Source organism: Schistocerca serialis, chromosome 1 (genome assembly GCF_023864345.2).
Source record: "Schistocerca serialis cubense isolate TAMUIC-IGC-003099 chromosome 1, iqSchSeri2.2, whole genome shotgun sequence".
In the NCBI taxonomy this organism is placed as follows: domain Eukaryota; kingdom Metazoa; phylum Arthropoda; class Insecta; order Orthoptera; family Acrididae; genus Schistocerca; species Schistocerca serialis.
Genome location: NC_064638.1, coordinates 846,881,059 through 846,893,921, shown reverse-complemented (window position 1 = coordinate 846,893,921; position 12,863 = coordinate 846,881,059). Strand labels below are relative to the sequence as shown.

The following is a 12,863-nucleotide window of genomic DNA, read 5'->3' as shown; positions in this document are numbered from 1 at the left end:
CCTGGGGTATCGGCGAGGACCATTCGCAACCGTCTCCATGAAGCTGGGCTACGGTCCCGCACACCGTTAGGCCGTCTTCCGCTCACGCCCCAACATCGTGCAGCCCGCCTCCAGTGGTGTCGCGACAGGCGTGAATGGAGGGACGAATGGAGACGTGTCGTCTTCAGCGATGAGAGTCGCTTCTGCCTTGGTGCCAATGATGGTCGTATCCGTGTTTGGCGCCGTGCAGGTAAGCGCCACAATCAGGACTGCATACGACCGAGGCACACAGGGCCAACACCCGGCATCATGGTGTGGGGAGCGATCTCCTACACTGGCCGTACACCACTGGTGATCGTCGAGGGGACACTGAATAGTGCACGGTACATCCAAACCGTCATCGAACCCATCGTTCTACCATTCCTAGACCGGCAAGGGAACTTGCTGTTCCAACAGGACAATGCACGTCCGCATGTATCCCGTGCCACCCAACGTGCTCTAGAAGGTGTAAGTCAACTACCCTGGCCAGCAAGATCTCCGGATCTGTCCCCCATTGAGCATGTTTGGGACTGGATGAAGCGTCGTCTCACGCGGTCTGCACGTCCAGCACGAACGCTGGTCCAACTGAGGCGCCAGGTGGAAATGGCATGGCAAGCCGTTCCACAGGACTACATCCAGCATCTCTACGATCGTCTCCATGGGAGAATAGCAGCCTGCATTGCTGCGAAAGGTGGATATACACTGTACTAGTGCCGACATTGTGCATGCTCTGTTGCCTGTGTCTATGTGCCTGTGGTTCTGTCAGTGTGATCATGTGATGTATCTGACCCCAGGAATGTGTCAATAAAGTTTCCCCTTCCTGGGACAATGAATTCACGGTGTTCTTATTTCAATTTCCAGGAGTGTATAATACATAATTGTGGAAGATAATTAGTCTACAACGTACGTTAGTGCGACTGCGCCATTAAAATAAAAGCCACAAGGTTTTAATATAAAATACAATCTTATATTCATGTATTGAACATAAGGAAAGATGCTCAGAATGTATTGAACCATAAGGAAAGATGCTCAGATTTTAAAATTCTTTTGTACAAAGACGAATCAAATAGCAAATACATTTGGCAGCGGACCTGTCCATGGAATTAGGCGCTATTTTAAGAGAAAAACAGTACTTAATTTTTAAAGTATTATAGAGAGTAATTGTTCTTGGAATACTTATTTCATGCTAAACCCATTTCACCAGATACAATGTGTCACGTAATGACACAAACAGGACACTTGTCTGATTACATAACAAAATACAAAACATAATCATGCAAGATAATTAATCTACAAAGTACACTAATCCGACTGCATCTTTACAAAAAAAGCAAAAAATTTTCAATATAAATACAATTTCATATAGACACAATGAAACAGAAGAAAAGCTCATCTAAGAGAAAAATAATCCTTAATTTTTAAAGTACTGTAGAGTGTAATTGTTCTTGGAATACTGCATTTATCGCATTGTGTCAGTATATCAACAATGTCCTTGTCAGTGAGTCAAGAATCACATCTTAAATAGCGTATTAATATAAACAGATGTCTCGTTTTACTAATGGCTGTTCATGTGACCTGCTCTTAATAGTCACAATTTCTTTTCTTGTGAGCCCTGATTTGGAAAAATAATGGCGCGTTGAGTCTGTTGCTGAATCGCCCAGTATTATGTGCCTTTTATGTTAGATCCATGTCCACTAACATTTTCCATTCAGTTTTTGCTCGATTGGCGAGTATACTATGGAAATCAGTATGTGATATGGTTAGGTCGGTGGAAAGTAGATGCTACACAATTTTCGCCAGTTGGTCTGCACGTTAATTACCCTTAATATCAACATGTCCCTGCGTCCACATTGTAATAGATGGACCAGCTGACGGAGACCCATTGCTCTGTCGAGACTTCTCAGTATAACGAGTGCCAAATTATTTAATAGTTTTTCTCTTGGGAAGGGGGGGGGGGGGCTCGTAAGAGACTGCAGGCGCTCATCAACTCGTTACTTATTTAAGAGTTCGTCGACTGGAGTGTCGACTATGCAAAGAATAGCTCGAAGAATGGCGTACAGCTCGGCGGTTAATATCGCCGCTGCCATCGGTACCACTCTTTGAAGGCAATATTGAAACCTTTCTCGAGACATTTTTGATGTGTTTTCAGAGCGCACCAAGACGCTGTGTAAGCCCGGTCCGTGCGGCGCGAACGCCGTGTGCTACGTGGTGTCGGGCGGCCGCGAGGAGTGCGACTGCCGGCCCGGCTTTTCCGGAGACGCGTACTCGGGTTGCACGGCGCAGCCGCCCAGCCCGTGCGAGCCGAACCCGTGCGGCCCCGGCGCGCGCTGCGAGGTGACCCCCAGCGGGCTGCCCATGTGCCAGTGCCCCGCCGGGCTCTCGGGAGACCCGACCGGTCCCAAGGGCTGCGGCGGGCCCGAGTGCCGCACCGACGACGACTGCCCACTCACCCTGGCCTGCACCGGCCTGCGCTGCAGGGACCCCTGCCCCGGCTCCTGCGGCGTCGGCGCCTCCTGCCGCGTCGAGAAGCACCACCCCGTCTGCACCTGCCTGCACGGACTCGTCGGCAACCCGCTGCTGCGCTGCTCGCCTCCGCAAGGTCAGTCTCAAATACCAGGTCAATAATTACAGTCCGGGTAATATACTGCCTCAGGGCGTATACACTGTTTCTAACTTGTTTTAATGTGTTAAACCTTCAGCATTCGACTATACCTCTTGAATAGATTATGACAGCTTTTTAAAGTTTGTAATTCGGTCAATAATTATATGAAGCATTGAAAATCGTGTTTTCATTGCCCTGGAAGCAGCTAGATAGGCAACCTGCAACTATACCTGACTGACAGTGCACCAGGTTAACCATTAGGCAATATACATTACTTTCGTATATAATGCACAGTGACATGTGTCTAATACCATCTCGACCTGCGGAAAAATGTTATCTACACAGAAAGGAAAATTGGTTACGGCCGGCCGCGGTGGCAGTGCGGTTCTAGGCACTGCAGTCCGGAACCGCGGGACTGCTACGGTCGCAGGTTCGAATCCTGCCTCGGGGATGGATGTTTGTGATGTCCTTAGGTTAGTTAGGTTTAAGTAGTTCTAAGTTCTAGGGGACTGATGACCTAAGATGTTAAGTCCCATAGTGCTCAGAGCCATTTGAACCATTTTGAAAATTGGTTACGTCAGGTGTTTGGTTCAAATGTCGCCATATTATTGTTTGTTCCGGATGATTTACTGCCAACAACAATTCAGACTCGTTCATTTACAAAAGGTTAGATGTGAGTGGCTGACTTCAAATGTGACCCTACTTTTCTTGGACGAGATACATGTGAAGGACATCCTAAAGTACAACAATAGATGAAAATGAGGATCAGCGATTAAAAGTATATAAAACAACTAAACCCATAGGTGTATCAGAAAAATGAGTATTTGCCATATATTTTACACGAATAATTAACTACGAGAGAACCTTAGGGAAGATATGCCCCTCCTGTGATGCATGCTGACCGAATACAAATCTGGCAATAAATCCTTTTGGCCGATTTGTTAGTGTATATGAGACGTAGGTCTGCCACGTCATGTTAGAAATTAAACAGCAGTCAACTCAGTTTATCGAAGTCGGTGGCCCTGCGGAGGTAAGATTTTACATTTTCTCAGGTGGATAGACAGAACAGTGAATCGTGGTTTGGGATTGCAAAAAACTGGAGTATTTATAGTTAGAATACTTGAAAAACAATCCTATTTAGCAGATTTCCAACTTTTCCTTCGTTTAACGAAGTTTGTGGTCGTAAGACGTTTTGATTGTGGTGGAGAGATTATCGCAGCTGAGGAAAGGAATTTTGAGAACGTTCCAGAACCGCATTCCAAAAACGGAATCTGCTAGCTAGGATATCATTGGACAAATTGCATCCATCAAACGGAGGACTACATATAAAACGCAAACCACGTTGCACTGGTTCATGTAAATTAAATTATTTGCAGATCCCAATGATAAGTAATTTGCTTCAACAGTACATCCAACAGCGATATCGTAGCTTGGTCAGGGAAAATTTGCTGCGCTAAATCGGTAAGCTGCATCTCTAGGAGACTGTTGGAAGAGGAAGTACGGAGGAAATAATCCTATTGCAAGATCGATAGTACTGTCAATAGAATCATTATGATCGCAGAAGGCATGTGATCGCCCGTACATCAAACGAACTGCGGCTAGGAATCCGAGTGCAACCTGCTTGAAAAAGAGTCTCAAATAAGTAGATGTACGTGTCATCGTGAAGATGATGATTATTGTGACTGTGGTCACCGTGAATAATTCTAAACATTATGTCTGTGGAGAATTCAACTATCGTGCCTAATTCATTATAAATCCTCTTCAAATTACCCTGCTTTCAAATAAATGTCAGTGGTCTCAACTTAAGTAATTATGCAATTTTCATACGTTTTGATAAATACAGAGTATGAATAAGCTAGGCAAATACTTCTTACTGATGCCAGCTCTTATGCAAGATACTCATAATTTAATTAAATATTGTAGCCTACATTGTTGTACCTATGTACTGTTGCAGCGAATGGAGGATGTTATCTTAGGTACTATAGTTTTCAAAGCACCTGAAGATAACGTAAATAACTAAGCTTTGTAAGATGTGAACTATATTTCAATTGAAATAAAGTTATTTTCATTTTAATCTCCGTTCAGTGTAACGAATGAGTTTGGACATGAGCTGATGTGGAGAGCAACACGTTAGCGTACTGAGAATATATAAAAAAAAAAAAGCTACGTGACACAGTGAAATTTTAGTCATGGGCTGAACGTGATCAAGACAAGAACACTAGCACATTTTCTTTAGAATAGGATGTATCACAGGGAAAAGAATTTTGCCGAGACAGTGTTCGATTTTTCCGTCGCGCAGTGGACCGTGATTTAATTTTTATGGGTGACGAAACCTATCTCAAAAGAATCAACTACCTTGCTGTGCCATTGAGTCTGAAATGAGTTTTTTATATATTCTTCCGAATTGATTCCCACTGGGTATAGGCGAGGTCTACAAGTCACCGTGTGTAAGAAAGGGGATAACATACGTGTAGAATTTCGGAATATTCCCATGGAGAATGTCCCAAACAAACGCTGATCCGGAATCAGTCAGACTCGCACGAACTCTGTTGGCACCTGGAAGGTAAAGGCGATAGTTGTCTGTAATTTATGATAGTGAATATTGTTGCTCGATGTCCGGCGTATGCACATATGGTCGGTGGCACAGGTCTGCTAGCGTCTCCGTGCGAGCCCAGCCCGTGCGGCGCCAACACCCGCTGCCAGGTGATGGGCGGGCGCGCCGTTTGCACCTGCCTGGACGGTTTCTTCGGCGACCCGCAGGCCGGCTGCCGGCCCGAGTGCACGCTCAACTCTGACTGCGCGCCCGACAAGGCGTGCCTCGACATGCGCTGCGTCAACCCGTGCGCCGCGGGCGGCGGCTCGCTCTGCGGCCTGGGCGCCGTCTGCAACGTGCGCGACCACACCGCCGTCTGCGAGTGCCCGCCCGGCTACATCGGCAGCGCATTCCTGCAGTGCGTGCCCAGGCGTGAGTACACCTTCTCCTCCCCGACCCTCTCTCCAGCACGTTCTTATTCAACACACTGCAGTCATGGATTACATTTCACAAATGGTCGCTGCAGTTAGTAATGCGGGAGTTAGACGGTCGACGCCGAGGTACTAGATAGTTCGAGTCGCTGCATGCAAAAACGCTTCAGCATTACCCCTTGTTTTTTAACACTTTAAGAAAATATTTTGGCTCAACCAGACATACAATGCTAATCATCTTAAAAATTGATTACATTAAAACTGACACACTGGGGAATAACAAGCTTCTATCCTCAGACATACCATCACAAGAATCAGGATAGCTAATCGAATTATAGCTGCAATGCTCTTGTTGTTGTAGCCTTCAGTCCAATGCAGCTCCATACCCTACTCTGTCCTGTGCAAGCTCCTTCATCTCTGCATAACTACCACATTCTACATCCATTTGAACTTTCTTACGGTAGTCAAGCCTTGTCTCCCTTTCATTTTTTCCTCCTTGTACACCCCCTCCGCTCGACACACACACACACACACACACACACACACACACACACACACATTCCTCCATTACCAGATGCTTCGTATGTCCTATCAAGTGGACACTTCCTATACACAAGCTGTGCCATAATATCTTTCCTCCACAATTCGATTCAATACCTCCTAATTAGTTACGCGAGCTACACATGTAATCTTCATTATTCTGCTGCAGCAACACGTTTCAAAAGCACCCATTGTCTTCCTAGCTGAACAGTCATTAACATTTCACTTCACTGGAAAGCTACCGCTCAGACAATGCATCCCGGAAAGGGTTCTTAACATTTAAATTTATATTCTATATTGTTAAAGTTCTCTTTTTCATAATTGCTTTTATTGAGACTGCCAGTCTCCATTTCATATCCATTCGACTTCGACCACCGACATGCATTTTGCTGCTCAAATGTGTCTCAGTTTCTGTTCTAATTTCATGGGCACTGTGCAGTTTACTTCAACTACATTCTGCTATCGTTGTTTTACTTCTGTCGATATTCATTTATAAACTCTTTTCAAGACTCTGTCCATTTTCGGGTTCCCAGGTTCGATTCCCGGCGGGGTCAGGGATTTTCTCTGCCTCGTGATGACTGGGTGTTGTGTGATGTCTTTAGGTTAGTTAGGTTTAAGTAGTTCTAAGTTCTAGGGTACTGATGACCATAGATGTTAAGTCCCATAGTGCTCAGAGCCATTTTTAACCATTTTCTGTCCATTTTGTTAAACTTCTCTTCCAAATCCTTTACCAACTTCGACTCGTTTAAAATGTTAGTGATGCAAATGGATTCCTAAATCAAAAAAATTTAGAAGAAATCAGAGGAATACGTTCTCGTTTTCTTCCCTTGGCAGTCCCCGAGTCAGTTCCCATGTTCATTGTGACCAATAGTATGTTGGACTGTAGAAGGTAATTTAACTGCTCCTACAGAGAGATTTCACGCAACCTCCAACGCCTTCAGCAACCGCACGCAAGGTTTTTATGTCGCTCACTCGCTAAATGCAAGCTACAGTATTAGTCCTACAGAAAAAATGAACAGGCCATTTTTGTAGGAAATTTAGTGGTGTTAAATTTTGTACTGGGATACGTTTTCGCCGGCGGCCACGGTTTTCGAGTCATTCAAGAAAAACTCGGTTGAAGCTTACTTTTGTACATTTATCTAGAATGATTCTAAAGCTACGAGCTGTAGCGAAAGCGCATCCCAGTACAAAATTTAACTACACCGACTTTGCTGCAAAAGGTCAAGCGTGTAACAGGCGTGAGAATATGGAAGCTACCTTGTGGTATTTATAGGCATTGTGGGTTGCATAAAGCACATAGGTAGGGGCAGCTGAATGACCCTGCATACTGAACTGTATGGTTCGACAGAGATGGTGGCCGACAAGAGGAGTACCAAGATAAGTAAACAAGAATGGTGAGTCTCGATTTTTATTTTATTTTGTATTTGTGAAACGATATATAACTTTTATTCGTTGGGCTATTCTGATGAGCGAGTGCCTGAATTTGAAAGCCTCTTGTTCAGCTACTGGCCATTTTTAATGTGATGTGATTTTAAGGCGATTAACGTTATAAGAGTAACTGAGCCGAAATATTCTCTTAAAATTTTAAATTACACAGCGACCTTAGTTCCATGTAGTTGGAGATAAAATCATACTTCGTGCCTTCCACTATTTCATTTCTGACTACTTTTGCCTTCGCCGTCCACTTATTGGACATCCAAAGGAAAGAGACCTACATTCCCAAAAGTTTGGTCACTGTTGCTTGAGGAGAGCCACGTAAATGGATAATTATTTCCATTATTGTTAGCATTTTTCTGATGTAAAACCATCTGTGGCGTCGAGGTGTGGTGAAGTGGGGTTCAGCTCGCCGAAGTAGTGTTGCTAGAGCGCTCACGTGGCCCACAGCTTCGCCGCCGCCAGAGGCGAACCTGACGGCGTGGCGGCCCTGCTCGCCGTCGCCGTGCCTGGCCGGCGAGACGTGCGACGCCGTGTCCGGCGGCGTGGCGGCGTGCCTGCCGTGCCGCGGCCCGCTCTGCCGGCCCGAGTGTCTCACCGACTCGGACTGCCCGTTCGACCGCGCGTGCGTGGGCCGCGCCTGCGTCGACCCCTGCCCCGGCGCCTGCGGCCTGCGCGCCGTCTGCCAGGTCGTCCGCCACCAGCCCATCTGCAGCTGCCCGCCGCCGCTGCGCGGGAACCCCTTCGAGTACTGCGTACAGCCTGGTAGGTGCCGCTTCAGCCTCTCCTTAACTGCCTCCTGGCGCGGTGGGTATTACAGCAACTGGCTGCACAGGCGGGACAGCTTCTTTAAAGTGATACAGAGAAAAATAGTGACATCTTTATTTTTATTCATTTGTCAAGCCTCAGCTGCTATTATAATCATATTACTGATAGTTATATTCGGACCGTTTGTATGCAACCGAATAAAGACAATATTTGTTTTACCAGAAGGTCTTCGCCAAAATTTCTTATGGCATCGTCAATGGCGTGAAGTACGCATACATTTTCATTACTTGCATATTATTCTATTCTTCACTGTCGGATCAAAAGTATACCTACATCTACTATTGAATTTTAATAAGGGGCGTGCACGCCCTTCGCCTTTATGACGGCTTGATCTCTGCTGGGGACACTTTTAACGAGGTGTCTGAATGTCGTTGATAATTCTTCCGGGTTATATGGCCGTGGTCCATGGAATACTTCTATTCCTAATCCTTCGTCCAATACTACGTTGGACATCCTCAGAGGTATGGCTGGTCCTATTGAGTCCTGAGGACCAGTCATACCTCTGAGGATGTCTAACGTAGTATTGGACGAAACGTTAGGAATAGAAGTATTCCATGGACCACGACCATATAACCCGGAAGAATTATCAACAACAGTACCATCCGGTCGTGAAAGCCTTCATTGTATGTCTGAATGTCCGCAGAGGAATGAGTCCATTCCGACTCAAAAATTGAGAAGATGGTGATATTGGATACTGGTTTTGGAGCGATGTCGACGTTGTAATTCATCCCAATCGAATTCCATTGTCTTCATGTCGCGGCCCAGGGCAGGTCCGTCCATTTCAGGACTGTTATTGTCTACAAACTACTGCCTTACAGATGCTGCTTTATGACAGTGTCCATTATCGTGCTGATACAAACAGGTATCGGCTCCAAGCTGTTCCTCGTATGTTCAATGACTCGCTATGTGTATTAATATTGTTCTACTTGTGCTCTTTCTGTTTTATTGGTTACAACTGTTTGCAGCTGGCATAACAGTATCAAAATATGTTAACTGAAAATGTATATTTGTTTCACTCCTCTGAGGATACCTTAATAAATTGAAGCAAAAGGCATCTTGCCTTTAATCAGTAAGATAACTTTAAAATCAGTAACATAACGACTAGATTCTTAGCTATTGTGATCTCTTCACTCTGGATGGAGAGCTCTGAACATGTCCTAATTTGAGCTTGTCGATTCGGATAATGTAGAACACTTGGCTGTGTATTAATTGAACACAAATTCGGACAATTGCGATTGGTCACTTGCCAAAGATTTGTTTATATCCATAAACTAGTTATCGAGCTTTTCAGGTACATCTAAGGATTACATATTTATTTCTGTAGCGTCAAGCTGTGTGCTGACTTGCAGCACTTGACAGGCTCCGTTTATATTTTCTATCGGCCACAGAATTAAAAATACGACAGCGTGCTCCATGTGCTTTACAAATGACACTGGTTGTAGTACTCAGAGATGCAGATAATCTTCCTGAAAAGTCCATATCAAATGTCCTGCATAGAGAATGTCGTCGTAGCATTTCCAGTGGATGCCTCTGTGACAATGAGTGGAAACATTGTTGCTGGTAGGCAATGCATCGCTTCAGATACCAAGTTGTAAAAATGTGCTCCACCTTAGATTAAGAAATTTCAAATTTTAATATCAGTTGAGTCTTAATAAGTACTTGCTTAATACATCCATAAATTTGTAATTAGTTGTTGTATGTGTGATCAAACAGTGTCAGCTTTGTTGAACATGCATCTCTATTATTTGCAACACTTGATATACCGAATTACATTTGGCTTATATAGTATCTAATTTATCGATACACGCTGCATCTCATGTCGTTGTTGTACGCAATAGTGGAATCTGATAGTAAAACGGAAACTCAATAAAGCAGAGTGAATTTTCGAATCAACTAATCATTGTCCACATCACGCTTGAGTTTTAAATGACAGAGCAGAACAGTCATGGTTTTTTTCACTAGTTTTGAAAATACTCATTTTGTTCTTTTCTGGAGTATCTGATGTAACAGACTAATGTATTCTAACCTCGCTTCGTGGCCACCATGCTGTAGTTAGACAATAAACCAAATACGACGAGCTTTATCAGGTATACGTTTCGACATCCAGTTTATGTAGGGATCACTGTTACAACAGGACTGTCTTTTCAGTTCCGTTATGGAGAGATCCTGCGTCCCCGATTAGTGTTGTCGGCAGTTCGATGTAATGAGGCAGTCGGCAGTCCCCGTTCTCATCTTGAACTTGTGCGCTTTCCAGTTGCTGGAGACAAGACGGACACGTGTGCGACGGTGCGCTGCGGCGCTAACGCCGTGTGCCGCGAACGCGGAGGCGTCGTGGCCTGCGAGTGCGTGGCCGGCTTCGCGGGCGACCCGTACCTGGCGTGCCGCCCCGAGTGCGTCATCAACTCCGACTGCCCGCGCGACAAGGCGTGCGTCAACAGCAAGTGCGTTGACCCCTGTGTCGGCGCCTGCGGCCTCAACGCCCAGTGCCAGTGCATCAATCACGTCGCTGTCTGCTACTGCCCACCGTCAACATCCGGAGACCCGTTCGTCAACTGCTTCCCGTTCAAGCCTGGTTAGTATTTGATACAAGCTGTTTCAATGAATTCGTACTATGTTGTTGTTGTTGTTGTTGTGGCCTTCAGTCCGAAGACTGGTTTGATGCATCTCTCAATTCTACTGTATCCTGTGCAAGCCTCTTCGTCTCCATTTAAATCTGCTTACTGTATTCGTCTCTTCGTCTTCCTCTGGGATCTTGCCGCCCACATTCCCCTCCGATACCAAATTGACGATTAACTGATGTCTCAATGTGTCCTATCAAGCGATCCCTTCTTTTAGTCAAGTTGTGCCACAAATTTCTGTTCTGCCCAGTTACACTCAGTACCTCCTCATCAGTTACGCGATCTACCTACTAATCTTCAGCATTCTTCTGGTGCACCACATTTCAGAAGCCCCTAGTCTCTTCTTGTCTGAACTGCTTATCCTCTACTTGTCACTTCCATACATGGCTACACTCCAGACAATCACCTTCAGAAATGACTTCCTGACTCTTTATATTAGATGTTAACAAATTTTTCTTCTTCGGAAATGCTTTTCTTATCATTGCCATTCTACATTTTGTATCCTCTGTAATTTGACCATCGTAAATTATTTTACTTCCCAAATAGCATTACTCTTCTACTACTTTTACTGTCTCATTTACTAGTCTAATTGCTTCAGCAGCGCCTATTTTAATTCGACTACATTCCATTACCCTTGCTTGGCTCTTGTCAGTGTTCATCTTTCTCCCTCACTTCAAGATACAGTCCATTCCGTTGAACTGGACCTCCAATTCCTTTACTGCCTCTTACGATGTTGCCGACAAACTGCAAAATTTTTATTTCTTCGCCCTGAAGTTTAATTCTCTTTCTAAATTTCTACTTGTTTTCTTCACAGTTTTCTCACTGTACAGATTGAATGACATTGGACATAGACTACAACCCCACCTCACTCTCGTCTCAACCAATGCTTACTTCCCTTTCATGGCCTTCGACTCTTACGACTGGCGCCTGGTTTCTGTAAAAGTTGTAAATACTATTGTATATCAATGAGTATTAAGTTCTCATCATTTCAGTACTCCAATAACACTGTTCCGTGTCACGCACATAACGAGTGCTTTGTTGGTGCTCGGCAGAGCCGACGCTGCCGCGTCCGACGAACCCGTGCGACCCGTCGCCGTGCGGGCCCAACAGCCGCTGCCTGCCGTCCTCACAGGGCTACGCGGCGTGCTCGTGCCTGCCCGGCTACGTAGGCGCGCCGCCCGTTTGCAAGCCCGAGTGCGTCGTCAGCTCGGACTGCCCGCAGTGGCAGGCGTGCCTCAGCCAGCGCTGCGCCGACCCCTGCCCTGGCACTTGCGGGCTCAACGCGCTCTGCCAAGTCGTCAACCACAACCCCATCTGCTCCTGCCCGCCCAACTACCAGGGAGACCCCTTCACCAGCTGCCACCCTCCTCTTGGTAAGTGTTTGCGACACATTTCAAATAGCTGACTGTCGGTGGCCTAGCTGATACCGCATACACCCGAACCTACTGTCCACATAAACTCTTTGATGACAACTGAGGAATCTTATGAAAAGTCTTAGATCCGAATTGGAGCGAAATTTGGAAGCGACAGAAAAGTTACACAGATGTTGCCACTGCTAGTGAAGTAACTCAAAACAATTAATTTATTAGATGAATTCCATTCTTAGTCATATAAATTCCTGTTTTGTCTGAGTACAATTTTATTTTGTACAGGAGTTTCAGTACTGTTACTTGTAGACTGGTTAAAAAATCTTTTCTTACTGTGCATTTCAGAAGACTATATCTCGACAATCGGGCACATTTATTTAAATTAACAATACATAGAAAATTTGTTCATCTGATGTTTGTGGGAAGCCTGTGACAGTCATCTAGTGATCATAGACTGCTTTTCGAATCCTATATGCATTACATATTGAAATA

The 12,863-nt window shown here is 45.1% G+C and overlaps 1 protein-coding gene across 1 annotated transcript in view; it reads left to right on the top strand.

Moving 5' to 3' along the window:
• LOC126439847 (uncharacterized) overlaps positions 1 to 12,863 on the top strand; it is a 604,845-nt gene that overhangs the window by 322,614 nt on the left and 269,368 nt on the right. The window contains 5 exon segments of the mRNA XM_050090598.1: positions 2,168 to 2,617; positions 5,277 to 5,585; positions 8,009 to 8,323; positions 10,641 to 10,958; positions 12,057 to 12,377. Coding sequence (XP_049946555.1) covers positions 2,168 to 2,617; positions 5,277 to 5,585; positions 8,009 to 8,323; positions 10,641 to 10,958; positions 12,057 to 12,377 — 1,713 coding nt within the window.